General features: G+C 42.6%; 1 protein-coding gene across 1 annotated transcript in view; it reads left to right on the top strand.

Moving 5' to 3' along the window:
* Positions 1-23770, top strand: part of cacna2d3a (calcium channel, voltage-dependent, alpha 2/delta subunit 3a) — an 838535-nt gene that overhangs the window by 259418 nt on the left and 555347 nt on the right. Inside the window, exon 4 of the mRNA XM_078210160.1 lies at positions 11965-12024. Coding sequence (XP_078066286.1) covers positions 11965-12024 — 60 coding nt within the window. The remainder of the gene's footprint in view (positions 1-11964; positions 12025-23770) is intronic.

Here is a 23770-nt window from a genome sequence, read left to right as displayed (position 1 = left end):
CTGGAGGGCTGTGACCAGATCCTTGAGTTTGCTGAACACAGCAGTGTGAAGCTTTTGCCAACACCATCTGACTTCCTGGTAAAGAAGCTGACCTAGGGGCCCAGTCACCTCACTGTAGCAGAGAATGAACTTAGATAAGTAATTCATCATACCGAAACATTGCAGGGTATGCTTGTCCTCAGGAATGGACATTTTCAGTAGCCATTGTCATACCTGGATCTGGCTTTGCACTACTGGCTGTGAGCAGGTGGCCCATGTAAGGAACTTGGTTGACCCTGAATCTCCATTGAGCAGGGTTGAGCTTCAACTGTATAGTCCTGATTCTATGGAGGACCAAACGCAAACATGCATCATGTTCTTACATCATACAACCCTAGACCAGGATGTCAGCGATGATGGTTTCAAAGGGTTGGCCTGCAACACGCTGTTCCATAGACCATTGCGAGATCTCACTAACGGTGGAGATGCCAACAGGCATGCAGCGGAAGCAAGATCTGCCAGCCGAAGACATGACTGTACCGAACTTCGAAGATTCTTCACCCACAGGATTTATTTTGTATCAGGATTCTGAAAACCTGAGAGTTGGGCATGATGGCTATGACCCGTCCAGCTGTCTTCATGGGATGATGGAGTCTCAGCAGTGCCTTATTTAGGTGAACTGGGTCAGTGCAGATCCTGACCAGGCTGGCTGCCTTTCTTGTCAGCTTATCAGCAGCAAACATGAGAGAGGAATCACCGATGATTGGAAAAGCAGTTTCTTTCTGAATCTTCCACTGCACTTACTGGCATTTTTGAAACTACTTCTGGGGGCCACTCTGAGGGGCTTTGCGGGCTGCTTGCAGCCTATGGGCTGCTCATTCCACCATTTGCCTTACAAAGATCTCGGAATGCAGGACACCTTTTCGGTGGCTGCAGCAGACTGCACTTCCCACATGACTTGTTTGCTTTCTGTATCCTGGTTACCACGCCAACACTGGTATTTGCCCCGAATGCTTGCAGGGGCTGTTGTCCAGCTACAGTGGCTTCCTATATTCTGCCACGTTTTAGCAGTGCATCAATATTATGACCTTTGTTTTTCTCCGAAGGATCTTTCTGGAAAGCTCAGTGGCTGCTGAAGCTATAACCAGCTGTATTAGTCGTTCAGACATCTCCACTTCCAAGAAAATCACAGTCCTTCCCATTATCACTGCACCTGCTGACAAACAGATCAATTTGTCCTTGTGGCTGTGAGCCATCAGCTCCAAATGGTGCATTCTAAAGTTCACCTTTACACAAGGCTGATCCTCCAGCAAGTCCCACAGCTGGGCTGGACCCTTCTGATCTCCCTCGGACGTGCCCGAGGCACTGACTCTGTGCAACCCCTCATTTCCAATGGCAATCTTTATTTACAAGGCTTGTCTATCTGGTTCTGTGATAAATGAACCGAAAAAGCTTACATTTGGAGAGGACATCTGGGGAATTTAGTGGTCATCTTTGTAATGTTCCCTGGCTTTTATGAATGATGTTAATGTGCAAGGGGATTTGGAGCTTCTCTACTCCAAATCCCCTTGCACATCTCTGGGGAGATTCAGAAATGCAGCTGCTGTACGGATTTTGTTTTCTCTCCCTCTGTTTTCTTTGTTGGAGTTTGGACTTTTTTCTGTTTTCTGTAATTGCATGGGAATGGCACCCAAGGGTGTCACAATAATTCTATGTACCTCCTGACTCAAAATCAGCTGCATGATCCAAATTGGACTTCCTCTTTCACTACTGATCTGGCCACCCCATAAATCAGGTATTTACTGCTCTGTGAAACACTGTCTGTAGAGGGACTCAGCCTCCAGTGTCTTCAATGCGTATAGAGTCTTCATACAGCACAAAATCTTATCTGTGGCTCTTCATATAATCTTCAGATCTTCATTATTTTGTTTAGGAGGAACTACTGCTGCTCACCATGTTGTATTTCTATGTTAGCTGAATACAAATATACCAATCTCATATCGCACTTGTTAAAAATTCTTTCACGGGATGTTGGCATCGTTGGCTAGACCAGCATTTATCAACATGAGAAGGTGATGGTGATCCACCATCTTGAACCACTGCAATCCATATGGCATAGGTACACCCACAGTGCTGTTAGGAAGGGAGTTCCAGGATTTTGACACAGCGACAGTGAAGAAACGGTGATATGAGTCCAAGTCAGGCTGTGTGTAACTTGGAGGGAAACTTGCAAATGGTGCTGTTGAAGGAGCATTGGTGAATTGCTACAGTGCATCTTGAAATGCTACGCACTGCTTCCACTGTGGATGGCGTCCCAAACAATTGGGCTGGTTTGCCCTGTTGGTGTTAAACTTCTTGAGTGTTGGAGTTGCACTCATCCAGGCAAGTGGAGCTTGTTCCACACACTCCTGACTAGTGCCTTATAGATGGTGGACAGGCTATGGGGAGTCAAGAGGTGAGTTATTCACTGCCACAGTATTTATATAGCTATTGCAGGTTGATATTCAATCTGTTGGCTGCATTATGAATGCACCTTCCTTGGCCATTAAATTCTGGAGTGGAATTCAAACCCGGAGCTTCTGGTTCAGAGGCAGGTTTATACATTGTGGTTGTATATAATTCTGCTGCTGTTAATAGTCCACAGTGCCTCATAGATGCTCAGTTCTGTTCAAAGTCAATTCCATGTAGCACAGTGGTTGTGCCACACAACACAATGAGGGCATCCTCAATGTGAAGATGGGATTGCAATCCTACCAATATTGTCATGTATGTTTTTGCCTCTTCTTAGTTTATCACCACCTGTTGCAGACCCAGTCTAGAAGCTAGGTCCTTAAGGACTCCACTAGTTAAGTCAGTTATGTCCCCCACCTAGAGCACATTCTGCACCCTTGCCACCCACAGTGATTCCTCCAAGTGGTGTTCAGTACAGAGGAGCACTGATTCATCAGCTGAGGGTGGTGGGATGGGGTTGAGGTGGGTGGTGGTAGTGCAACAGGTGGAAACCACGCTGTTTACTTGCCCATGTTTGGCCTGATGCCATGAGACTCCATGAGGTCCAGAGTCGACGTTGAGGACTCCCTGGGCAATCCCTCCCGATGGTCACCACTCTGCTGCCACCTGGTGGGTCTGTCTCATCATTGGGACAGGTCATTCTTGGGGATGGTGGTGTCTGGGACATTGTCCATAAGGTATGATTCAGTGAGTATGACTATGCTTGACTCGTCTGTGGGACAGCTCTCCCAATTTTGGCACAAGCCCGCTGATGTTAGCAAGGAGAACTATGCCGGGTGTGCCATTGTCATTCCTGGTGCCGAGGTCGATGCCGGGTATTTCATCTGGTTTCATTCCTCATTCTAGGTGACAAATTTCATATAACTTTAGAGATATATTGCAAGCTCTGGATATCGTGGGCTGTGATCCTCATTTCTCTGCTGCCATTGTAGTGATTTGAGGAAGGATTTGGTGGTGAGATTTGAACCCATGACCCTAAAGCATTAGTCTGGAGTCCAGATTATTAGTCCAGCGACATTACCACGAAGCCACTACCTCCCCTCACAAGCTAAACATAGGTTCAGTTTATCTGAAGTTGTGGTACAGGATTGCTAAACAGACAGCTTTACTATAAAGATTCAACAACTATTGTTAACAGCTGCAACTCATTCACACCGCATGCTGCTTGCCAAATCGAAAGCTATTCTGAACAATAACTGCTGGTCACAGTTTACATCCTGCTACTTACTCATTAACATATTCTCTCTTAAAGCAATATCACAACATAAATCATGTTTGATGTGAGCGTTTAGTAAAAGCAATTAAATGGTTCAATTGGAAATGCTCATAGTGCAGAATTTGTTTCAGGTTTATAGAAGTTTATATCCCTGGAGGTAAAATTCGTATTGTGATCTGTTTGATATAAAATTATTCTAATTGAAGTACTTGCTTTAGGTTTTGAAGTTCCACCCCATCTAGTATAATTTGTTAAGTTATTATTTCATACATTTCTCATTGGGAGTGAGAGTTATGTAATTTTCTAGGTGACAAATTTCATATAACCTGAGGGATGTTGCAAGCTCTGGATATCGTGGGCTGTGATCCGAATTTCTCTGCTGCCATTTATTTAATACATTGATTGATTGGAATTGGATGAGATCTATACTGCAGCATATGCATTTCAGAAAGAAGGGAATGTGAAAATCTTGTAATTAGTCACCAGTGTCCAAATACATTCTCCTCCAAAGCTTCGCTGATTAATGATACTAAATTATTGCAGATACTTACATCATAATTTGTGATGAGTCATCTAATTTCAGACAATAACTTCATTGCAATGTTTACTTAAATATTATCAAAAAGCAATGTGCAATTAACAGTGCTTTAATGACACAATCAATATCTCACAGTTACAAATAAACTTGTCTGAGGCTTTGCGTTGAATGAAAATCACTTTTTAGTTCTGTGCGCACCTGTTATTATGTGCAGTGCACAAAATTTGGTATATTACACTCAGGATGCTGAACAAATAAGTGGTCATTTTAACCTTCAGCGCTTGAATTTATGGGAATGAGGTGGTAAGGCAAATAAAATTGAGTATTTACTGTGCGCTTCCTGCTACGTTACCAATAGCTGCCATTTTAACAGTGTGGTACTTTTAGTTGCATGACACCCATCAGTGACTGATAGAGGCTGAATACATTTGTGCAAATTGTGGTCCAATAGCACATTTATGTGAGTTAAACTTGAAATAGAGAAAGAGCTGACTGGTGCCGAACAACAATATCTAACAAGATGCTCTCTCCAGGTCACTGAGGATACTTAAAGGGACATGAATCTGCAATTGCAATTGGATTATAGGGTCTGTATGCTTTTATACTGTTGGCAAGAAAGTTCCAGCTTTCAGATTGTGCCTTTCTATCATGGATGCTATTATTGTCATTTGTATTTTAATAAAGGAATAGTTGGAGGAAGAGAGGCAGCAGCAGTTAGTAACCCAGAATCAGCAGCAGCTAGGCCTTTAGGAAGACAGCAGGTGGGGCGTGGGGTGGGGACCAGGAGGCCGTACCCATCACATGGAGTGTACAGGCCAAGGGTCTGTTTCTCAGATTTTTCTCAAGTGCAGTGGATGAGAAGGCTGTGCTTCTGCAAAAAGAATGTTGCAGCTTCTCTGCAGCCTCCTTGGGTATGACCTGCTGCCTGTTGGGCCGGTGAGCCATGCTTTGTAAAAGTTACCACTGCCATAAACTTTGTTATCACTGACTAACACCCAGTCTGCTACAAGGTGCATCACCCATATCTTCCAGTCTGCCACACACAGAACAAAGAACAAACAAAGAACAAAGAACAATACAGCACAGGAACAGGCCCTTCGGCCCTCCAAGCCCGCGCTGCTCCCTGGTCCAAACTGGACCATTCTTTTGTATCCTTCCATTCCCACTCCGTTCATGTGGCTATCTAGATAAGTCTTAAACATTCCCAGTGTGTCCGCCTCCACTACCTTGCCCGGCAGCGCATTCCAGGCCCCCACCACCCTCTGTGTAAAATATGTCCTTCTGATATCCGTGTTAAATCTCCCCCACTTCACCTTGAACCTATGACCCCTCGTGAACGTCACCACCGACCTGGGAAAAAGCTTCCCACCGTTCACCCTATCTATGCCTTTCATAATTTTATACACCTCTATTAGGTCACGCCAGCTGCAGAGATGGTCAATAATCCCCTGCTGCCAGGGCTAACCAATATATTCCCTTCCACATTAATCTCAACAGGTCAATGCAAAAAAAAACGTGAAGATTTACAGCAGTGGCTGGTTTCCCTCCCATCTGAGCATCATTGACAATACACACTTCGATATGAAGGACCTGAAAAACCAGCCAGCAGCATAGGGAAGGGCTGCCATTCCATAGACTATCAGCTCGTCTTTGATTCCAGAATCAAGGTGATGCAAGTTTGTGTGAGGTGCTCAGGCAGCTGAATATGCTTTCAGTCTGCGACATACAAAAGTGCCCCTGCGCCGTCCCCCATCCATTTTCAGCCCTTGCCCCCCACATGGAAGGACTTGTACGAGGGGTCCAATGTCACATTTACTTATGGCGCTCCACCACTCATGAGCAAAACAGGCATTTTCAGGTTAGCCCTGGCAGCTGGGGATTATTGCCTATCTCTGCAGCTGTGTGCGGCAGACTGGAAGATATGGGTGATGCTTCTTGTAGCAGACTGGGTATTAATCAGTGATAACAAAGTTAATGACTGTGATGGCTTTTACAATGCATGGCTCACTGGTTCAGCAGGCAGCAGGTGCTGCTCCAGAAGGCTGCAGGGAGTTGCAACACTCTGTCTATTCAGGCATATTCAGCATCACATGAGCACACTATAGTGCTGCTGAAACACCGGTCCCAGAGCTCCCTAGAATGTGTTCCACGAAGAGATTCCACACTGTGTACTGCATCCTGTACAAACCTGCCAGACAGAAAAGTCTTAATTTGGAGAAGGTGAAAGGGTAAAGTGAAGGTGAGGCAGGAGCAGGAACACCTTCCAGTCAAGGATGAGAGAGGAGTGAATGACTTGCATAGTGACTCTGCTGAACAACCCTGAAAATTTACAAAAAATCCCTCTGCATTCATAATACCTCCCCCGCCGCTCCCTTACCCGTCATTCATGAATATTGAGTCCACTCAACCAACCTTTATATAACAGACGTACCGACAATGCAGACTCAAAATCTGCGACACCAGATTAGACTGCAGATCAAACTCCTTGAAGCAGAATGGTCTCCAATGCCCTTGAATTCTGTTGCTACAGCACCTCGGATAAAGGCAGGACTTTAATGTTTCTTTTCTCAGCTAATGTGCTGCAAATTGGATCTTATGTAGATTAGTCCATTCTGGATTCTCCTCTGGTCGGTTTATGCTGAAGGAATGGCAGCAGGGATTTCCGAGCTCTCTGGAGGCAGGTTGCCAGAATGGTGATAAGAAGGCCGCAGGCAGGAACCCGACATCTTCCCACTGCCATGGGATACTTTGAAATGTGGGAAGAGCAGTGGCTTGGTTGCCTGCCAATTGAAAGCAGGTGGACAATTAAAGTAATTAACTGGCCTATTAATAGCCATTTTGTACCTTTGCTTACATTTTACCAGCACTGGAACGCACTACGTGGGGAGACCACCAGGTAAAGCAAAGTAAACTCCCAGTGGCATCATGAGGTGAGGATTGGCCTTCCTTCAAAGATGCTCAGTGGAAGCCAATGGCGATTGCTGGGGGCAATGCCAGGGGTGGTGTCAGGGTACTGCCTGGGCATGTCCATCTCCCTTTGGGTCTATACTTACCTGTGTGCCCCTAGCAGGTTCATGTCACCTCGTTCCTGCTTTTACAAACCTGATGTAAACCTCATCAACATGACGTGACGTCGGTGAGCGGGAGGTTTCTAATGTGGGGGCACAATGTAGCAGTGAAGCCTGCTAATGATATTTAAATGTGTTGAAATGAGGTTTCCGACCATCCTGGGCAGGAACCTCTTTACATCACTGGCGGGAGGTGGGGAACACCTGAAAATGAGATCTCGCCAGCAAGATTCTCATTTTCCAGTTCTCATGAGATTTTGCGCCCACGTCACGTCTCGGATTGTGTTTTCAGGATCCTTAAGGGGGAGGGGGAACAGTCACAAGTCGTGGTACAATAGGTAAGAGAAGGGACAGGGATTTAAAACAGGAATTTAGGGAGCTAGGGTGGAAGCTGAGAGCCAGGACAAACCATGTTGTCATCTCTGGTTTGTTGCCGGTGCCACGTGCTAGCGAGTTGAGGAACAGGGAGAGAGTGCAGATAAACACGTGGCTGCAGGGATGGTGTAGGAGGGAGGGTTTCAGTTACATGGATAATTGGAGCACATTCTGGGGAAGGTGGGACCTGTACAAACAGGACGGTTTGCACCTGAACCAGAGGGGCACCAATATCCTGGGAGGGAACTTTGCTACGGCTCTTCGGGGGGGTTTAAACTAATTTGTCAGGGGGATGGGAAAATGACCTGTAGTCCAGAAGCCAGTGTTGAGTGTTGTGAGGTACTGAGGAGGGTATCAAGGTCCCAGGAGTGTACCGGCAGACAGGAAGATGGGTTGAAGTGTGTCTACTTCAATGCAAGGAGCATCCGGAATAAGGTAGGTGAACTTGGAGCGTGGATTGGTACTTGGGACTATGATGTTGTGGTCATTACGGAGACATGGTTAGAACAGGGACAGGAATGGTTGTTGGAAGTTCCAGGGTATAGATGTTTCAGTAAGAGTAGGGAAGGTGGTAAATGAGGTGGAGGAGTAGCATTGTTAATCAAGGATAGTTTAACGACTGCCGAAAGGCAGTTCGAGGGGGACCTGCCTATTGAGGTAATATGGGCTAAAGTTAGAAATAGGAAAGGAGCGGTCATGTTGTTCGGAGTTTTCTATAGGCCCCCAAATAGTAATAGAGATGTGGAGGAAGAAATTGCAAAGCAGATTATGGATAGGTGTGGAGGTCACAGGGTTGTTGTCATGGGTGACTTTAACTTTCCAAATATTGATTGGGACCTTTATAGGTCGAATAGTTCGGATGGGACAGTTTTTGTACAGTGTGTGCAGGAGGGTTTCCTGACACAATATGTGGATAGGCCAACAAGAGGCGGGGCCACATTGGACTTGGTACTGGATAATGAACCGGGCCAAGTGTTAGATATGTTTGTGGGAGAGCACTTAGAAGATAGTGACCACAATTCGGTGTCTTTCATTATTGCAATGGAGAGGGATAGGGCCTTACGGAAGGGCAAGATTTATAATTGGGGGAGGGGTAATTATGATGCGATTACGCAAGAATTAGGGAGCATAAGATAGGAACAGAAACTGTCAGGGAAAGGCACAAATGAAAAGTGGAGCTTGTTCAAGGAACAAATACTGCGTGTCCTTGATAGATATGTCCCTGTCAGGCAGGGAGGAAATGGCCCAGTGAGGGAACCATGGTTCACAAAAGAGGTTGAATATCTTGTCAAGAGGAAAAAGGAGGCTTATGTAAGGATGAGAAAACAAGGTTCAGTTGGGTCACTTGAGGGTTACAAGGTAGCGAGGAATGAGCTAAAAAAAAGGGCTTAGGAGAGCTAGGAGGGGGCATGAGAAGTCCTTGGCGGGTCGGATCAAGGAAAACCCCAAGGCTTTTTACTCTTATATGAGAAATAAAAGAATGACCAGGGTGAGGTTAGGGCCGGTCAAGGATAGTAGTGGGAACTTGTGCATGGAGTCAGAAGAGATGGGAGAGGCGATCAATGAATACTTTTCTTCAGTGTTCACCAAGGAGAGGGGCCATGTTTTTGAGGATGAGAGTGTGATACAGGCTGATAGGCTGGAGGAGGTAGATGTTCTGAGGGAAGATGTATTAGCAATTTTGAAAAACCAGAGGGTCGATAAGTCCCCTGGGCCAGATGGGATATATCCTAGGATTCTTTGGGAGGCAAGGGATGAGATTGCAGAGCCTTTGGCTTTGATGTTTGGGTCCTCACTGTCCACGGGGATAGTGCCAGAGGACTGGAAAGTGGCGAATGTTGTTCCTCTGTTCAAGAAAGGAAATAGGAATGACCCTGGTAATTATAGGCTGGTTAGTCTTACTTCGGTGGTCGGTAAATTAATGGAAAAGGTCCTGAGGGATAGGGTTTATGACCATTTGGAAAGATGCAGCTTAATCTGGGATAGTCAACACAGATTCGTGAAGGGTAAGTCTTGCCTCATAAATTTGATTGAATTCTTTGAGGAGGTAACTAAGTGTGTAGATGAAGGTAGAGCAGTTGATGTCGTATACATGGATTTTAGTAAGGCATTTGATAAGGTTCCCCATGGTCGGCTCATGAAGAAAGTAAGGAGGTGTGGGATAGAGGGAAATTCGGCTGATTGGATAAGTAACTGGCTATCTCATAGAAGACAGAGGGTGGTGTTGGATAGAAAATTTTCAGACTGGAGACTAGTTACCAGCGGTGTACCACAGGGATCAGTGCTGGGTCCTCTGCTATTTGTGATTTTTATCAATGACTTGGAGGAGGGGGCTGAAGGGTGGATCAGTAAATTTGCTGATGACACCAAGATTGGTGGAGTAGTGGATGAGGTGGAGGGCTGTTGTAGACTGCAAAGAGACATTGATAGGATGCAGAGCTGGGCCGAAAAATGGCAGATGGCGTTTAACCCTGATAAGTGCGAGGTGATTCATTTTGGTAGGACAAATTTGAATGCGGATTACAGGGTCAACGGTAGGGTTCTGAGGAATGTGGAGGAACAGAGAGATCTTGGGGTTCATATCCACAGATCTCTGAAGGTTGCCACTCAAGTGGATAGAGCCGTGAAGAAGGCCTATAGTGTGTTAGCGTTTATTAACAGGGAGTTGGAGTTTAAGAGCCGTGGGGTTATGCTGCAACTGTACAGGACCTTGGTGAGACCACATTTGGAATATTGTGTGCAGTTCTGGTCACCTCACTATAAGAAGGATGTGGAAGCAATGGAGAGAGTGCAGAGGAGATTTACCAGGATGCTGCCTGGTTTGGAGGGTAGGTCTTATGAGGAAAGGTTGAGGGAGCTAGAGCTTTTCTCTTCAGAGCGAAGGAGGATGAGAGGCGACTTAATAGAGGTTTATAAGGTAATGAGGGGGACAGATAGAGTGGACCTTCAGAGACTATTTCCTCGGGTGGATGTAGCTGTTACTAGGGGGCATAACTATAAGGTTCATGGTAGGAGATATAGGAGGGATGTCCAAGCTAGGTTCTTTACTCAGAGAGTGGTTGGGGTGTGGAATGGACTGCCTGCTGTGATTGTGGAGTCGGACACATTAGGAACTTTCAAGCGGTTATTGGACAGGCACATGGAGCACACCAGAATGATAGGGAGTGGGATAGCTTGATCTTGGTTTCAGACAAAGCTCGGCACAACATTGAGGGTCGAAGGGCCTGCACTGTGCTGTACTGTTCTATGTTCTATGTCACCATCTCTGCTCCTGGTGAACACGGGTACAAAATCCCACCTTTCCCAGTTTAATTTCAGCATCTTGGTGCAGCTTGTTCTTGTTGTTTTAACTCCCCAAACCAGGACGATCCACTTGACTAATACAGTAATATTTTGATGATAGTTTTGTTTCTTTTTCTCTTAACAAGTGATCTCCCCTAACAAAAGAAAATCATGATCCGTAATTTAGTTTAACTGTATTTATTTTTCCCTTTGTGGTCTATTAAAATGACGGTAATAAAAGAAAAAAAAATGAAACACTTGCATTTATTCAGTGTCTTTCAAGACTGCCAGGAATGTAGTCACTGTTATAATGTAGGATGTATGGCAGCCAATTTATGCATGGCAATGTTCCACAAACGGCAATGTGATAATGACCAGATAATCTGTTTTTAGTGATGCTGATTTTGGCCTGGGTGCAGGGAACATTTTCAAAATAATGTCATAGGATCTTTTATGTTTACCTAAGCGGTCCTTGGTTTGACGTTCCATTCAAAAGATGGTTGGAAGCAAATAGGTTCTCTGAAATTATGAAATTATAGAACTGGACACAGAAATATTTTAATATTCAGTGTGCATGAATCTATATGTGATCCTCTGTGGCTGGTTTTCATCCCGGTTCCATTAGGCAGGAATGGTTGGTAGCAGAGTAGTGGCAGGCCCACCGAGGTGCCATTTTGATGGGGGCCTCGGCTCAGGCACCTGTCGGAAACAGGCAGGAGCTTCACTATCCTTACTTGCATGTATTTGCTCTCCACCCAATTGTTTTTGTGATTAAATCCTTCTCAGTTTGAGTTCACTCCCTCAAAACCTTCCTGAGTTGCAGGTGCAAAGCATATATTAGTGACCTTCATAAACATATACACTATAAGGTATATGTAAATACAGTAGGTATTATATAATATAAAGGTATATACAATATAAAAATGTTACTATAAGTTAATATAAAAGGAACATTGGCTTGTCTAACTTCAATGCATTTTGTTTCTCCTTCACAGCGTCTGGTTGAAGCTGCTGAAAATGCTCACCTAGAGCATGAGTATAATTCCGATTTGGAGGTAAGTGAATTATCGTGTCGCGAATGTGCTAGTCAGTTTATTTTCACTAATTATTGAGTGTCATGTTTGAACAACTGAGGATATTACGGTGAAGTACTTTGACTAAAATAGGCTCTTAACCTGTTGGTCTAAAGGCAGTATTGCATTATTCTCCCTCTGAATGGTTTTGTGCTCTGATATCACTTATTTCTTCACTAGAAGTGATAATTTAAAAAATCCTTGTAACCCACCCCTACAAAACAGCCCGATGTGTGACTAAATTTAAAAAAAAAACAGAATTACCATAAATCTTTGTATGTCTGTCAAATTTTTAATTTTTTTTTAGGCCAAAGGTGACAGGGTTGACTTTTGTCATGGATAATTGTTTCTGAGAGGTTGATATGGGTGCATGATTTGGACCCAAGTGAAATCCACAAAAGACCATTGCAATGGAATAAAGTGAAAAAACAACAATGCCAAATAATTCATATTAATTATCCAACATGTTTTATGTTATAACATTACTAACTATATATACTTCAGCCACAATAATCATCTGACATTTATTCATCCTTTTACCAATATTTATTTTCATCAGTATTTATAGCTTTACAATGAAATCTAATCATTCACAACTTCAGGATTATATTTTGGTTCTGAAACTTTTCAACTTTTATCCTTGAGAAACAAGGGTTGACTTTTACATAAGGTATTTGAAAAAATATATTTTTATAAGGCACATAGCATGGAATTGACTTTTACATGAGATAGACTTGTGAACGAGTGTATAATTTTATTCTTAAGATAAACTTCCTCGATCTTTTGCTATCATTCACCTTAAATTGTATCATGTCTTCATTTCTGTATAATATCATAGAATCATAGAAACCCTACAGTACAGAAAGAGGCCATTCGGCCCATCGAGTCTGCCCCAACCACAATCCCACCCAGGCCCTACCCCCATATCCCTACATATTTACCCACTAATCCCTCTAACCTACGCATCTCAGGACACTAAGGCCAATTTTTAGCATGGCCAATCAACCTAACCCGCACATCTTTGCATATCTAATGCAACTTGATTTGAGTTAGAGAAAAATGATGCTTTCAACAAGTTGTAATTAACAATTACAGCTACAGAATCTATTTTCAGGCTGGGAAAACTAATTGTCTTATAAAAAGAATTTTTGATTTGATTTATTATTGTTATATGTATCAGTGTACAGTGAAAAGTATTGTTTTTTGCACGCCATACAGACAAAGCATACCGTTCATAGAGATGGAAAGGAGAAGGTGCAGAATGTAGAGTTACAGACATAGCTGGGGTGTAGAGAAAGATTGACTTCATATGAGGTAGGTCCATTCAAAAGTCTGATGGCAGCAGGGAAGAAGCTGTTCTTGAGTCGGTCGGTACGTGACCTCAGACTTTTGAATCTTTTTTCCTGATGGAAGAAAGTGGAAGAGAGTATGTGCAGGGTGCGTGGGGTCCTTGATTATTCTGAGGCAGCGGGAAGTGTAGACAGTCAATGGATGGGAGGCTGGTTTGGACTGGGCTTCATTCATGACCCTTTGTAGTGTATTGCGGTCTTGGACAGAGCAGGAGCCATACCAAGCTGTGATACAACCAGAAAGAATGCTTTCTATGGTGCATTTGTAGAAGTTGGTGAGAGTTGTAGCGGACATGCAAAATGTCCTTGATCTCCTGAGAAAGTAGAGGCATTGGTGGGCTTTCTTAACTTAAGAAAGATGGAAGAGAGTATGTCCGGGGTGCATGGGGTCCTTAATTATGCTGGCTGCTTTTCTGAGGCAACGGGAAGTGAAGACAGAGTCAATGGATGGGAGGCTGGTTTGCGTGATGGACTGGGCTTCGTTCGTGACCCTTTGTAGTTTCTTGAGATTTATTTAGCATGCCTGCTTCTTTGCATTGGACGCCAACTGGAGGTGGAGGGTTGTTTTCCCAGTAAAAGTCCTTAGATTGGTGGATGTAGTTTTTTGGATTGTTCAATGGCTACTGGATAGTGTAGCTTATACATTTGAAGGAGAATAAAATTTGAAATCATTGAGAGTAACAAATGAAACAATTGTACACAAAGTACAAAACAATTAAGGAACATAACTTCTATTTTCTGTACAGAACCTGGAAAAGCCGATTTATTTTCAGACATAATTGCAGGATAAAATATTGCATTCAAAAATTATTTTGCAGCAAAAGGCAATTTATAAAGATGTCATTATTTTGTAGAATAATATTGTTACTTGAAAAGCTTGTTACATTCCTTGGCACACTGTCCGCTTTGCGAATACTATGCACACCAAGTTTATTTTGGTTAATTGGCAAAGCAGTCAGCGGCACTATGAAGAAAAAAATGTTTAGCAGGACAATTGTTGTGGTCTAGAATGCACTGTCGATAAGGGTAGTAGAATAATAACTTACCAAAGGGAAATGTATAATTACTTGAAAAGGGAAAATGTGCAGGACTATGAGGAAAGGGAAGGAGATCAGGACTAACTGGAAAGAGTTACACAGGCCTGGTGGGTCAAATAACCTCCTTCTGGGCTGTATCATTTTAAACTTCTGTGACTTCACAGGATGAGATTTCATTTGAAAGCCCACAAACAGGAGAAGAATGAAATGGGTGTCCAGTAGTAACAAAAAATATTGGAGACAAAAATAAATAATTTGATTGCAATAAGCATTAAAACTCTAAACCAAGTGAAAAAGTTGACAGTGGAGTTCGGAGACAAGGCTGAAAATCTGCTCAGAAGAGGCACCCTATGGCAACAGTGTGGAATTGCATCGTGACAGTAACATTGGAAAATTGAATGGGAAATGTAGACATAGGCTGGAATTTTCTGGCTGTAACCACCTGCGGGAACTTCTGGGTCCCGTTGATGGCAAACCTCCACCTCAGGTTTCCCGGTGGTGGGGGTGCATTGAACAGGAAATCCTGTTGACAGCAGTGGGACCAGAAGATCCTACCAATGGCAGGCAGGCATGGAAAATCCTGCCCATAGAGTTTTGTAAACTGGCCATGTGTTGACCCTTAGGAAGTGCACTTATGCCATCATCCCAGTTGAATCTTAGTCAAAATTATCCAGAAATTTCTTCTACTCTATCCAAATGTCTTTAAATTGACTTGGATTATTCTAATATATCTCTTCATCTATTTTTCCCTAAAGCTGCAGCAGACCAAGTAAACTTAAAACAAACTGAAAACAAGCTAGTTTAAACGTAGGAAAATATAACCTTCTAAATACCGATTTTTTGCAGTTAGGGTAATTTATTGCCAGCTATCTGTGCTTGTGCACATTTAAGTGCAAAGCAATCTGATGAGATAGGTTGCAGCACCTTCTCTCAAAGAAGATTACAGTTATACTGTGTCCAACTTGTTCACCCACCTGCCAAATACACCTTCAGTGATCTGGTTTGTAATGTGACCTGTAATTGATTCCACTTTTCATTTAAGAACACAGAACCTTACAGCAACATGCACCTACATTCTGTTTTACGTGACGTAATGTTTTGGCTGCGAATAACTTTTGTGTAATCACATCTGAACTGATGTATAGTTGCTGTAATGAAAAATGAAACTATGAAGAGGAGACAACAATATAAATAGTCAGAAAAAGGAACACACAGGTTGCAGGGTTGCAATACAGGTTTTATGCAGGGTTGTTTTATGACTGATGATAATAATGTTGTAATGATAGGATCATAGAATGGTCACAGCACAGGAGGAGATCCTTCAGTCCTTTGTGTCCATGCCGACTTACTGCAAGATCAACTCAGCTTCCCTGCCCTTTCCCCTTAGTCCTTCAGAAGGTAGGGCAATTTTCCTTTGAGAGCCTGATTGAATCTACCTCCACCACAGTCACAGGCCATGCATTCCAGATCCTAACTACCTTTTTTTGTTAATTCTTTGGGTATGAACATCACTGGCAAAAATGTGATCTTTGTAACATCCTTGTTTTTACGTACTGTTTAAGAACACTTTTAACTATACTTTCTTCCCATTTGAGAAATTGTGATGAAAAGACAATCCAATAGATATGGAGGGCAGGGATCAACAACCAAACCTAATAACAAGAACAACATGCATCTAATAAGCAAACTTAATGTATAAAGAAATGTTAAGGACCTTCACCAAGATACAAGGGAAACATGAATATAGAGCTCCTGAACAAGTTTTCAGAAGTGGCTACAAAAAGGCTGATTGAAGAGGTGAGAAGAACGTTAATGGAGAATGCAGCAGCAGCAGATTTAACAGGGAGTTCCAGGGTATGCTGCTTAGGCAATTGAAACATAACTACCATTGGTGGGCACAAGAAGGGATTAATAAGGAGGATGGAAGGTTTGGTGAGGGAATTACAAAGGTGGCATAGGTTACAGTGATGGTGTTAGGGCTCTGGACCAGAATCACATTAGAAAGCCAGACTAGACTCATTTTGACACAAATGAGGATAGGATGCTTCATTCCAGGACTAATTCCACTCACAAATTAGGGATCTTTTATCAAAACAAGCTTTATTCATAATAAAGTTTAAATATGATTCCAACAAAGAAAACAATGTATGCATTAACAGTTGAACAACATTTTGAAAAGAATGAAAGGAAACAACTTTATTTCTAACTTACCACCATTTCAGATCCAAATAAGCAACATTCTCTTACAGACTTAAAATTCCACTTTAAATACAGTTAGCAACCAAAAATATACTTGCTATAAGGAGTGTACACAGTCTCAAAGCTTTCCTAGAAGTTTTGATATTCAGAGCAGCTTGCAGATCTGTCTTCAAACAAACTCCAGGCTGAACTGAAAGCTGTTTATCTGGTATCTCCCATTCACCACATTACATGGCCCTGTCAATCAACTTAATCAAAAAACCCAGGGGAAATCGTCATCTATAAACAAAAATCTGTGAGCTCACTCCTAAGTAAACAACACATGACTAAAATGCATAACTATTTTGCTCTCTCAGCATCTGAGCTGCATATACCGGATATCCCAGATATACCGACTGCCTATAGAAAAAAAACTGAATTTCAAAACATTCCCTTAAACATAAAATATCTCAATAGCTCATCACAATGGGAAAGAGTGTGACCATGAACTGATTTTAATACAACAATAGTAATTTTTATTTTGAGGTATTGGGGAGTTAGAAGCCCATGTGGCTCATTGAAAGTGGGGATGACGGATGATCAGGATTTGGTGTAGGATAAATCCACCACCGCTTCCACCCCCCCTCCCCCCCCACACCAACTGCGCCCCCCCCCCCCCAGCTGATTGTGGATTCGCAGAAATATTCAGATGCTACTGCCTTGGTTTGGAAATTTTGGATGTGATTAAAATGAAAGCAGCATTTCCATTAATAACAGCCACGTAACTTTCCAATTCCATTTCCCATTCCGGCCTGACTACCACAGCTGAGCAGAAAATAAGCAAGTGTTTGTACAAGATGATGCTGTGTTCATCACTACAAATCTCACGCTGAGAAATTGGCCAGAACTTTCCGGCCATTCACGCCAGCGTGATCTTCCAGTCTCGCTGAAGGCACACCCCTGCTGTGGGTTTTCTGGCAGGAGGGATGCATTCAACAGGCAGGTCCAGAAGATCAGCCACCGGTCAATGCAGGGCTGCCTTCCGCCACTGTGACAACGTGCCAGGTTGCACACTAAATCCCGTCCATTGTTAACAATGCTGGCCCTGTCCTCTGGTTTGCTATTCTTAAACCTAGCTTGGGCATTTCTTCATCTACCTGCCCTGTGTCATTATCTCATTAATTCCCACATGAAGTACCACCACAAGCTCCTCTCCTGCACTCAGTTCCATCATTATTAAAATAATAATACCACTCACATCACCACTGCATCTGAAACAACTCTAATCTGTTGTTTTCTTTACCATAGCCTTTTCCATTGCGCCAACAAACTATTCTCTTTCTCAATTTTTCCCTCCTTTTCTTGAGTGACCTGTTTAACCTGTGCCTGAAACTTACCTTAAAGTTTATTTATTAGTCAGAAGTAAGGCTTACATTAACACTGCAATGAAGTTACTGCGAAATTCCCCTAGTCGCCACACTTCGGCGCCTGTTTGGGTCAATGCACCTAACCAGCACATCTTTCGGACTGTGGGAGGAAACCGAAGCACCTGGAGGAAACCCACGCAGACATGGGGAGAATGTGCAAACTCCACATAGACAGTGACCCAAGCTGGGAATTGAATGCGGGTCCCTGGCGCTGTGAGGCAGTAGTGCTAACCACTGTGCCAGCGTGCCGCCCACTGAAAACGCTATTTGCGATATGTTTTTACACTCTCTTTACTGTAAAATCAATCCCTGCTTCCTCTGTTAGGACTCATAACCCTCTTTTCCATCTGGTCCCTATGTTTCAGTGTATTTCTCACTGAGTCCAGTACCAGACATATTTAATCTATGAACTTTTCACACTGAGAAATCCCCATGAATACTTGAACCCTATTCTCCAAATTCTGCAGGTAAATGGCTAGTGAACAATATACGTAACCATGGAATTATATGAATATCTCTAATCTAGTGACCATAAACATACAAATTATCACTATAATTTCATCTTTCGTCCCCTTAAGCAATGAAGGCCTGATATAAAAACATTTAAGGGCAACTCTGTGTTAAAATGTGCATTAAACAACCTATCATTTTACTTGACTTAAACACAGATTTAACTGGGATTTAACTATATATCTGGATGAGGTTTAACTGCAGAAATATCTTTATTTTGCAGGATGCATTTAATTTTAAAGGAGAAGATTTCTGGCAGTCACCCAATTGCTTTTCCACTTCCTAAGAGACTGAGAAATGAAATGTTGTTCATTGTAGAGAGCAGCTGCATTGTGAACTATTGTACTGAATATGCAGTTCAATTGTTACACTTAGTGAGCCTCATACTGAGATAAAATTGAACACCCATTATATTCATTGAGAGAACAATGGTTCCATACAGCAAATTATCATAATGCATTTTGCTAACAAAGGTGAAGGGTATCTTTCTACACAAGTCAAGACTATGACATGTAAATTTATGTGCATATGAAAAGCATGACACTTAGATATTTGCCAAGTTAGTTGCAATTCAAAAACAGAGCCATTTGCAAAACAAATTCATGAATTAGAAGGGGAAAAATGTGAAAATATCAACAAAAAGCTTTGCAAATACGAAATTTTAGTGAAATTCAATTTGGCATTTTTTAAATTCATTTGTTCGATATGGGTGTCACTGGCTGGCCAGCATTTATTGTCCATCCCTAGCAGTGGCGGATTAACCATTAGGCTGAGTAGGCTTGAGCCTAGGGGCCCGGAAGGGAGGGGGGCCCGAGAGCAAAAAAAAATCACTAACTGTTCAGGTGAGCGTTCATTTTCAGCGCTGAAGAGGATCAAAATCTATTTGCGCTCAACAATGAGCGATGAGAAACTTAGTCATCTGGCATGCACATTGAATCAGACATGCTTCGATCTGTTGACTTACATGCTGTTATCGACACAGAAAACACAGAAGCCTTTTAAAGTACAAATGTAAAGAAAATGAAAAATAAATGAATAAAAAGGGTTGTAATTGATTCATATAACTTTATGATATTATACATGTAGTACATTATACATAGTACAACGATATAAGTTATCTAACGTCACTTAACGTCACTTTATTCTATTCAATGAAGGGTGGGGCAGGGGGCAGGGGGCAAGGTCAGGGGGCCTTACTCAGCCTAGGGATCCGGGTGGTAGCTAATCCGCCACTGATCCCTAGTTGCCCTTAAACTGAGTGGCTTGCTAGGCCACTTCAGAGGGCAGGAGAGAGTCAACCACCTTGCTGTGGCTCTGAGTCACATGTAGGTCAGACCAAGTAAGGACGGCAGATTTCCTTTTCTACAGGACATTAGTGAACCAGATGGGTTTTTCCAACAATCGACAATGGTTTCACGATCATCAGTAGATTCTTAATTCCAGCTTTTAAAAAAAATTGAATTCAAATTCCACCATCTGCTGTGGCGGGATTCGAACCCGGGTCTCCGGAACATTAGCTGAGTTTCTGGATTAATAGTGGAGCGATAATACCACTAGGCCATCGCCATCCCCTTGTTATTGTGTTGTAACTTCCTCAGAGTGGCAATCAGCATCAGATTGCCACTCAGTGCCCAATTTCTCACTTGAAATTTTGCCGGTGCCTAGCTTGTCTGACCTTCCGACTCAGATCGGACGAAATCAAGACAGCACAGCAGTCTCTGAAATCCAGCGCGAAGTGCAGGAGAGTCAAATTGATGGAGGCACCGGAGGTTTTAATTCTTCTAACTTTTTCAGGCTAGCTATTGGTATAACTCTGGTGGATCATCTGAAGTTAGCGAACTAAACCACATTTTCAGATGGTTCTCAGTGCAGGGAAATTGCCCAGAGGAAGTTAACACTTCTGGGCAATTACTGTGCAAGCCCTTATCTGTGAAATTCCGAGAAGGGCTCCCTAGCATGTCCATGGGGTATTCCCCAAATCAGTCACTGGGAAGCTCAGAAGTTACGGTCTATTTTCTGTGCTTAGCATTCATTTTATTGAATGCTGCAGGATTGCTTAGAACATAGAACACAGAACATTACAGCATAGTACAGGCCTTTCAGCCCTCGATAGAATGATAGAAGCCCTACAGTACAGAAAGAGGCCATTCGGCCCATCGCGTCTGCACCGACCACAATCCCACCCAGGCCCTACCCCCATATCCCTACATATTTTACCCACTAATCCCTCTAACCCAAGCATCTCAGGACACTAAGGGGCAATTTTAGCATGGCCAATCGACCTAACCCGCACATCTTTGGACTGTGGGAGGAAACCGGAGCACCCGGAGGAAACCCACGCAGACACGAGGAGAATGTGCAAACTCCACACAGACAGTGACCCGAGCCGGGAATCGAACCCAGGTCCCTGGAGCTGTGAAGCAGCAGTGCTAACCACTGTGCTACCGTGCCGCCCTAATGGGGCAAATGTCGATGTTACGCCGACCAGTGAAACCAATCTAAAGCCCATCTAACCTACACTATGCTTGTAATATGTTAAAACAAATGATGCAAGTATTATTAATTGCAGATGGATGAAGTAAATAAAGGAAGTAAAAGTCAAGTCACCATAGCCCCAGGTAACCACAGGCTGACTAGCGGTAGCTTAACCTGAGGACCACCACACCTCAGGTGAGGGGCAAGGTTGAGAAGGTTGAGTAACCTCAGCCGGAACGGGAATTGAACCCGCGCTGTTGGCGTCGCTCTGCATCACTAACCAGCAGTCCAGCTAGCTGAGCGAACCGACCTTAAATAAAGGAATTATTACCTATGTGACAGCAGGCTTCAGGTTTCAAAGTCTGTGAATTGGAGATGAAATTGAAGCCCCAGGAAGGATGAGGAGTTTGATAGTTTTGAGATTCTGTGAAAGAATGGAAGAAAGTATGATTTTACAACATTGAGGTTGGATGGTCAATGGAAAATATATCCAGATGGAGAAGGAACAGAGTGGCAGAAAGAACATAGTCTAAACTTCTGAATTAATGAAAAAAGAGACAGAGGATGAGTCATTGAATACAACAAAACAGAGCAATTTGGGAGAAAAGTAGAAACCTTGAACGTGACTTTGTTGGAAGACCTCATGCTAATAAATTGTTTCACTGTATACCGCACTAAATCCTGTGTCCCAGGCAACGACAAATCAAATTGTTCAAGAATAACGTCCCAGAGGTGTGTTTTCTAAAATTTATGTATAGGATGTGGGTGTTGCTGGCTAGGCTAGCATTTATTTCCAACCTTTGATTTGGTTTATTATTGTCACATGTATTGGTAGATAATGAAAAGTATTGTTTCTTGCATGCTATACAGACAAAGCATACCGTACATCGAGAAGGAAGGGAGAGAGTGCAGAATGTTGTGTTGAAGTTATAGATAATGTTTTAGAAGCATAGAACGAGAGTAAAAGATAGAATTAGAGGGTACGCTGGGCACAACTTGCAAGAAGACGCCTCACTCCGGCGCCATCTTGGGAAAGAAAATCTATAATTGCCCTTGAGAGGGGTGACGGTGAACTGCCTTCTTGAACCGTTGCAAGCCCTGTGGTGTAAGTACACCCACAGTGCTGTTAGGGAGGGAAAAAGATTGTCGACAGTAGATCAATGTGAAACATTACTGAATGGGTGTGGAGTAGGTTAGGAATTGAAAGGTGATGAATACCTTGATAGTTGGCAACATATTTCACAACCTCTTGCACGTTGCATCTATCCAATGCTCAGGCAGGAAAATTATCCCTTTAACTAAATATAAATTCCCAATCTATATGTTGGTACATATTCTGTTCACTTTACTTTCATATGTCCATGCTGATAATTGAAAGTTTTATGAGGGATGGTGATACAGAGCTTCAATTTGCCTTCTGCTGGTTTCTGAGCCCATACAACAGCGACACCTCTATGCTCTCATACAGAATCCAATAAAACTAAAAATACAATGTCACAGCTCATATCAATTTAAGAATACCCACCAAAATTCAAAGTAATGCCTTACTATCCCGAACAAATCAGTTGTTGGGGCAGTTGGACAGAAAAGCAATCTGTTTTCCGCTATCTAATTCTTGGCCAACTGGAGAAGCGTTGAAGGGGTTCTCCCAGTATCCTTGTACAATGTCTCTGATGTTCTGAAAGGAAATTCGAACAATCATACCTCCTAAATCAGATCACATTATTCTTTAGCAGCAATAGGTATTACTTCTTTGATTAACTCTTCCCCTTAGATGTGTCCTTATTATTCTGTTATTTATTACTGGTTAAAATGGTTTTATTATTCACACTGTGAGCCAGAGTACAGTCATAACACTCTAAAATATCCCCTTAATATCTTTCCACTCTTTCTCTAATTGCTTTTATTTCTATAGCATTGGTTTTTAACCTTTTATAGAAGAATGGATTTTTCAAGTCTGTTTTTCAAATTTATTGAGGTAAGACTTAAGACTGATTCTAAAATAAATAAGGACAGAAAAGATCATAATAAAATCTTTTAAAGTTCCTTTGAAAATGACTAGAAAGCTTTTTCTTATCTTTTCTGAAATGTGAAGAGAATTTGAAAGGCCCTGGTGTTATTTTACACATGGTACAGATGAGGTCTGTTAAACACCAGTTGAAACCAAAATTGTCAGCAAGTGGTGTCCATGTATCTAGCTTAAGGCTTCTGGGTCAAAATGGCTGTACTTGACTACGTGTCCACTTTCTCAGTTCCAAAGTATAATACCCTAAATACGTATGAATTCTACATATTTATTCATGTGTTTGTTTCTCAGTGTGTAGCCCTGTGTTGTAGCTTCACAAGTTTGGAATTCTTGCTACACTCCTCATTAAACCAGGGTTATACCCTCACTTTATGGTAATGGTAGACTGAGGAATATGTCAGGGCACATGATTACAGATTGTAGTGAGATAAAATGCTGCTGATGGCTCACAGTGCCTGATGGATGCTTAGTTTTGAGCTGCTAGATTTGTTCTGAATCTATCCTATTTAGTGCAGTGGTGGTGCCACACAACGCAATGGAGGATGAAGAGGGGATTTCATCGCCACTAGGTTCACTGTGTCTTTTTTATGTTGTAGGATGGCTGATACAATTGCTGTAAGCTAACTTTATTACCAACACATTTTCAGAACATTAACACGCTGCGTGGCATCTGTAGCCTTGTTACAATCTCCCCTTCCATGTGCCATCTGACCTTCAACCACATGT

Source organism: Mustelus asterias, chromosome 3 (genome assembly GCF_964213995.1).
Source record: "Mustelus asterias chromosome 3, sMusAst1.hap1.1, whole genome shotgun sequence".
Taxonomy (NCBI): Eukaryota; Metazoa; Chordata; class Chondrichthyes; order Carcharhiniformes; family Triakidae; genus Mustelus; species Mustelus asterias.
The sequence above is the reverse complement of the archived record's forward strand: the minus strand, read 5'-3'. Positions and strand labels throughout refer to the sequence as shown.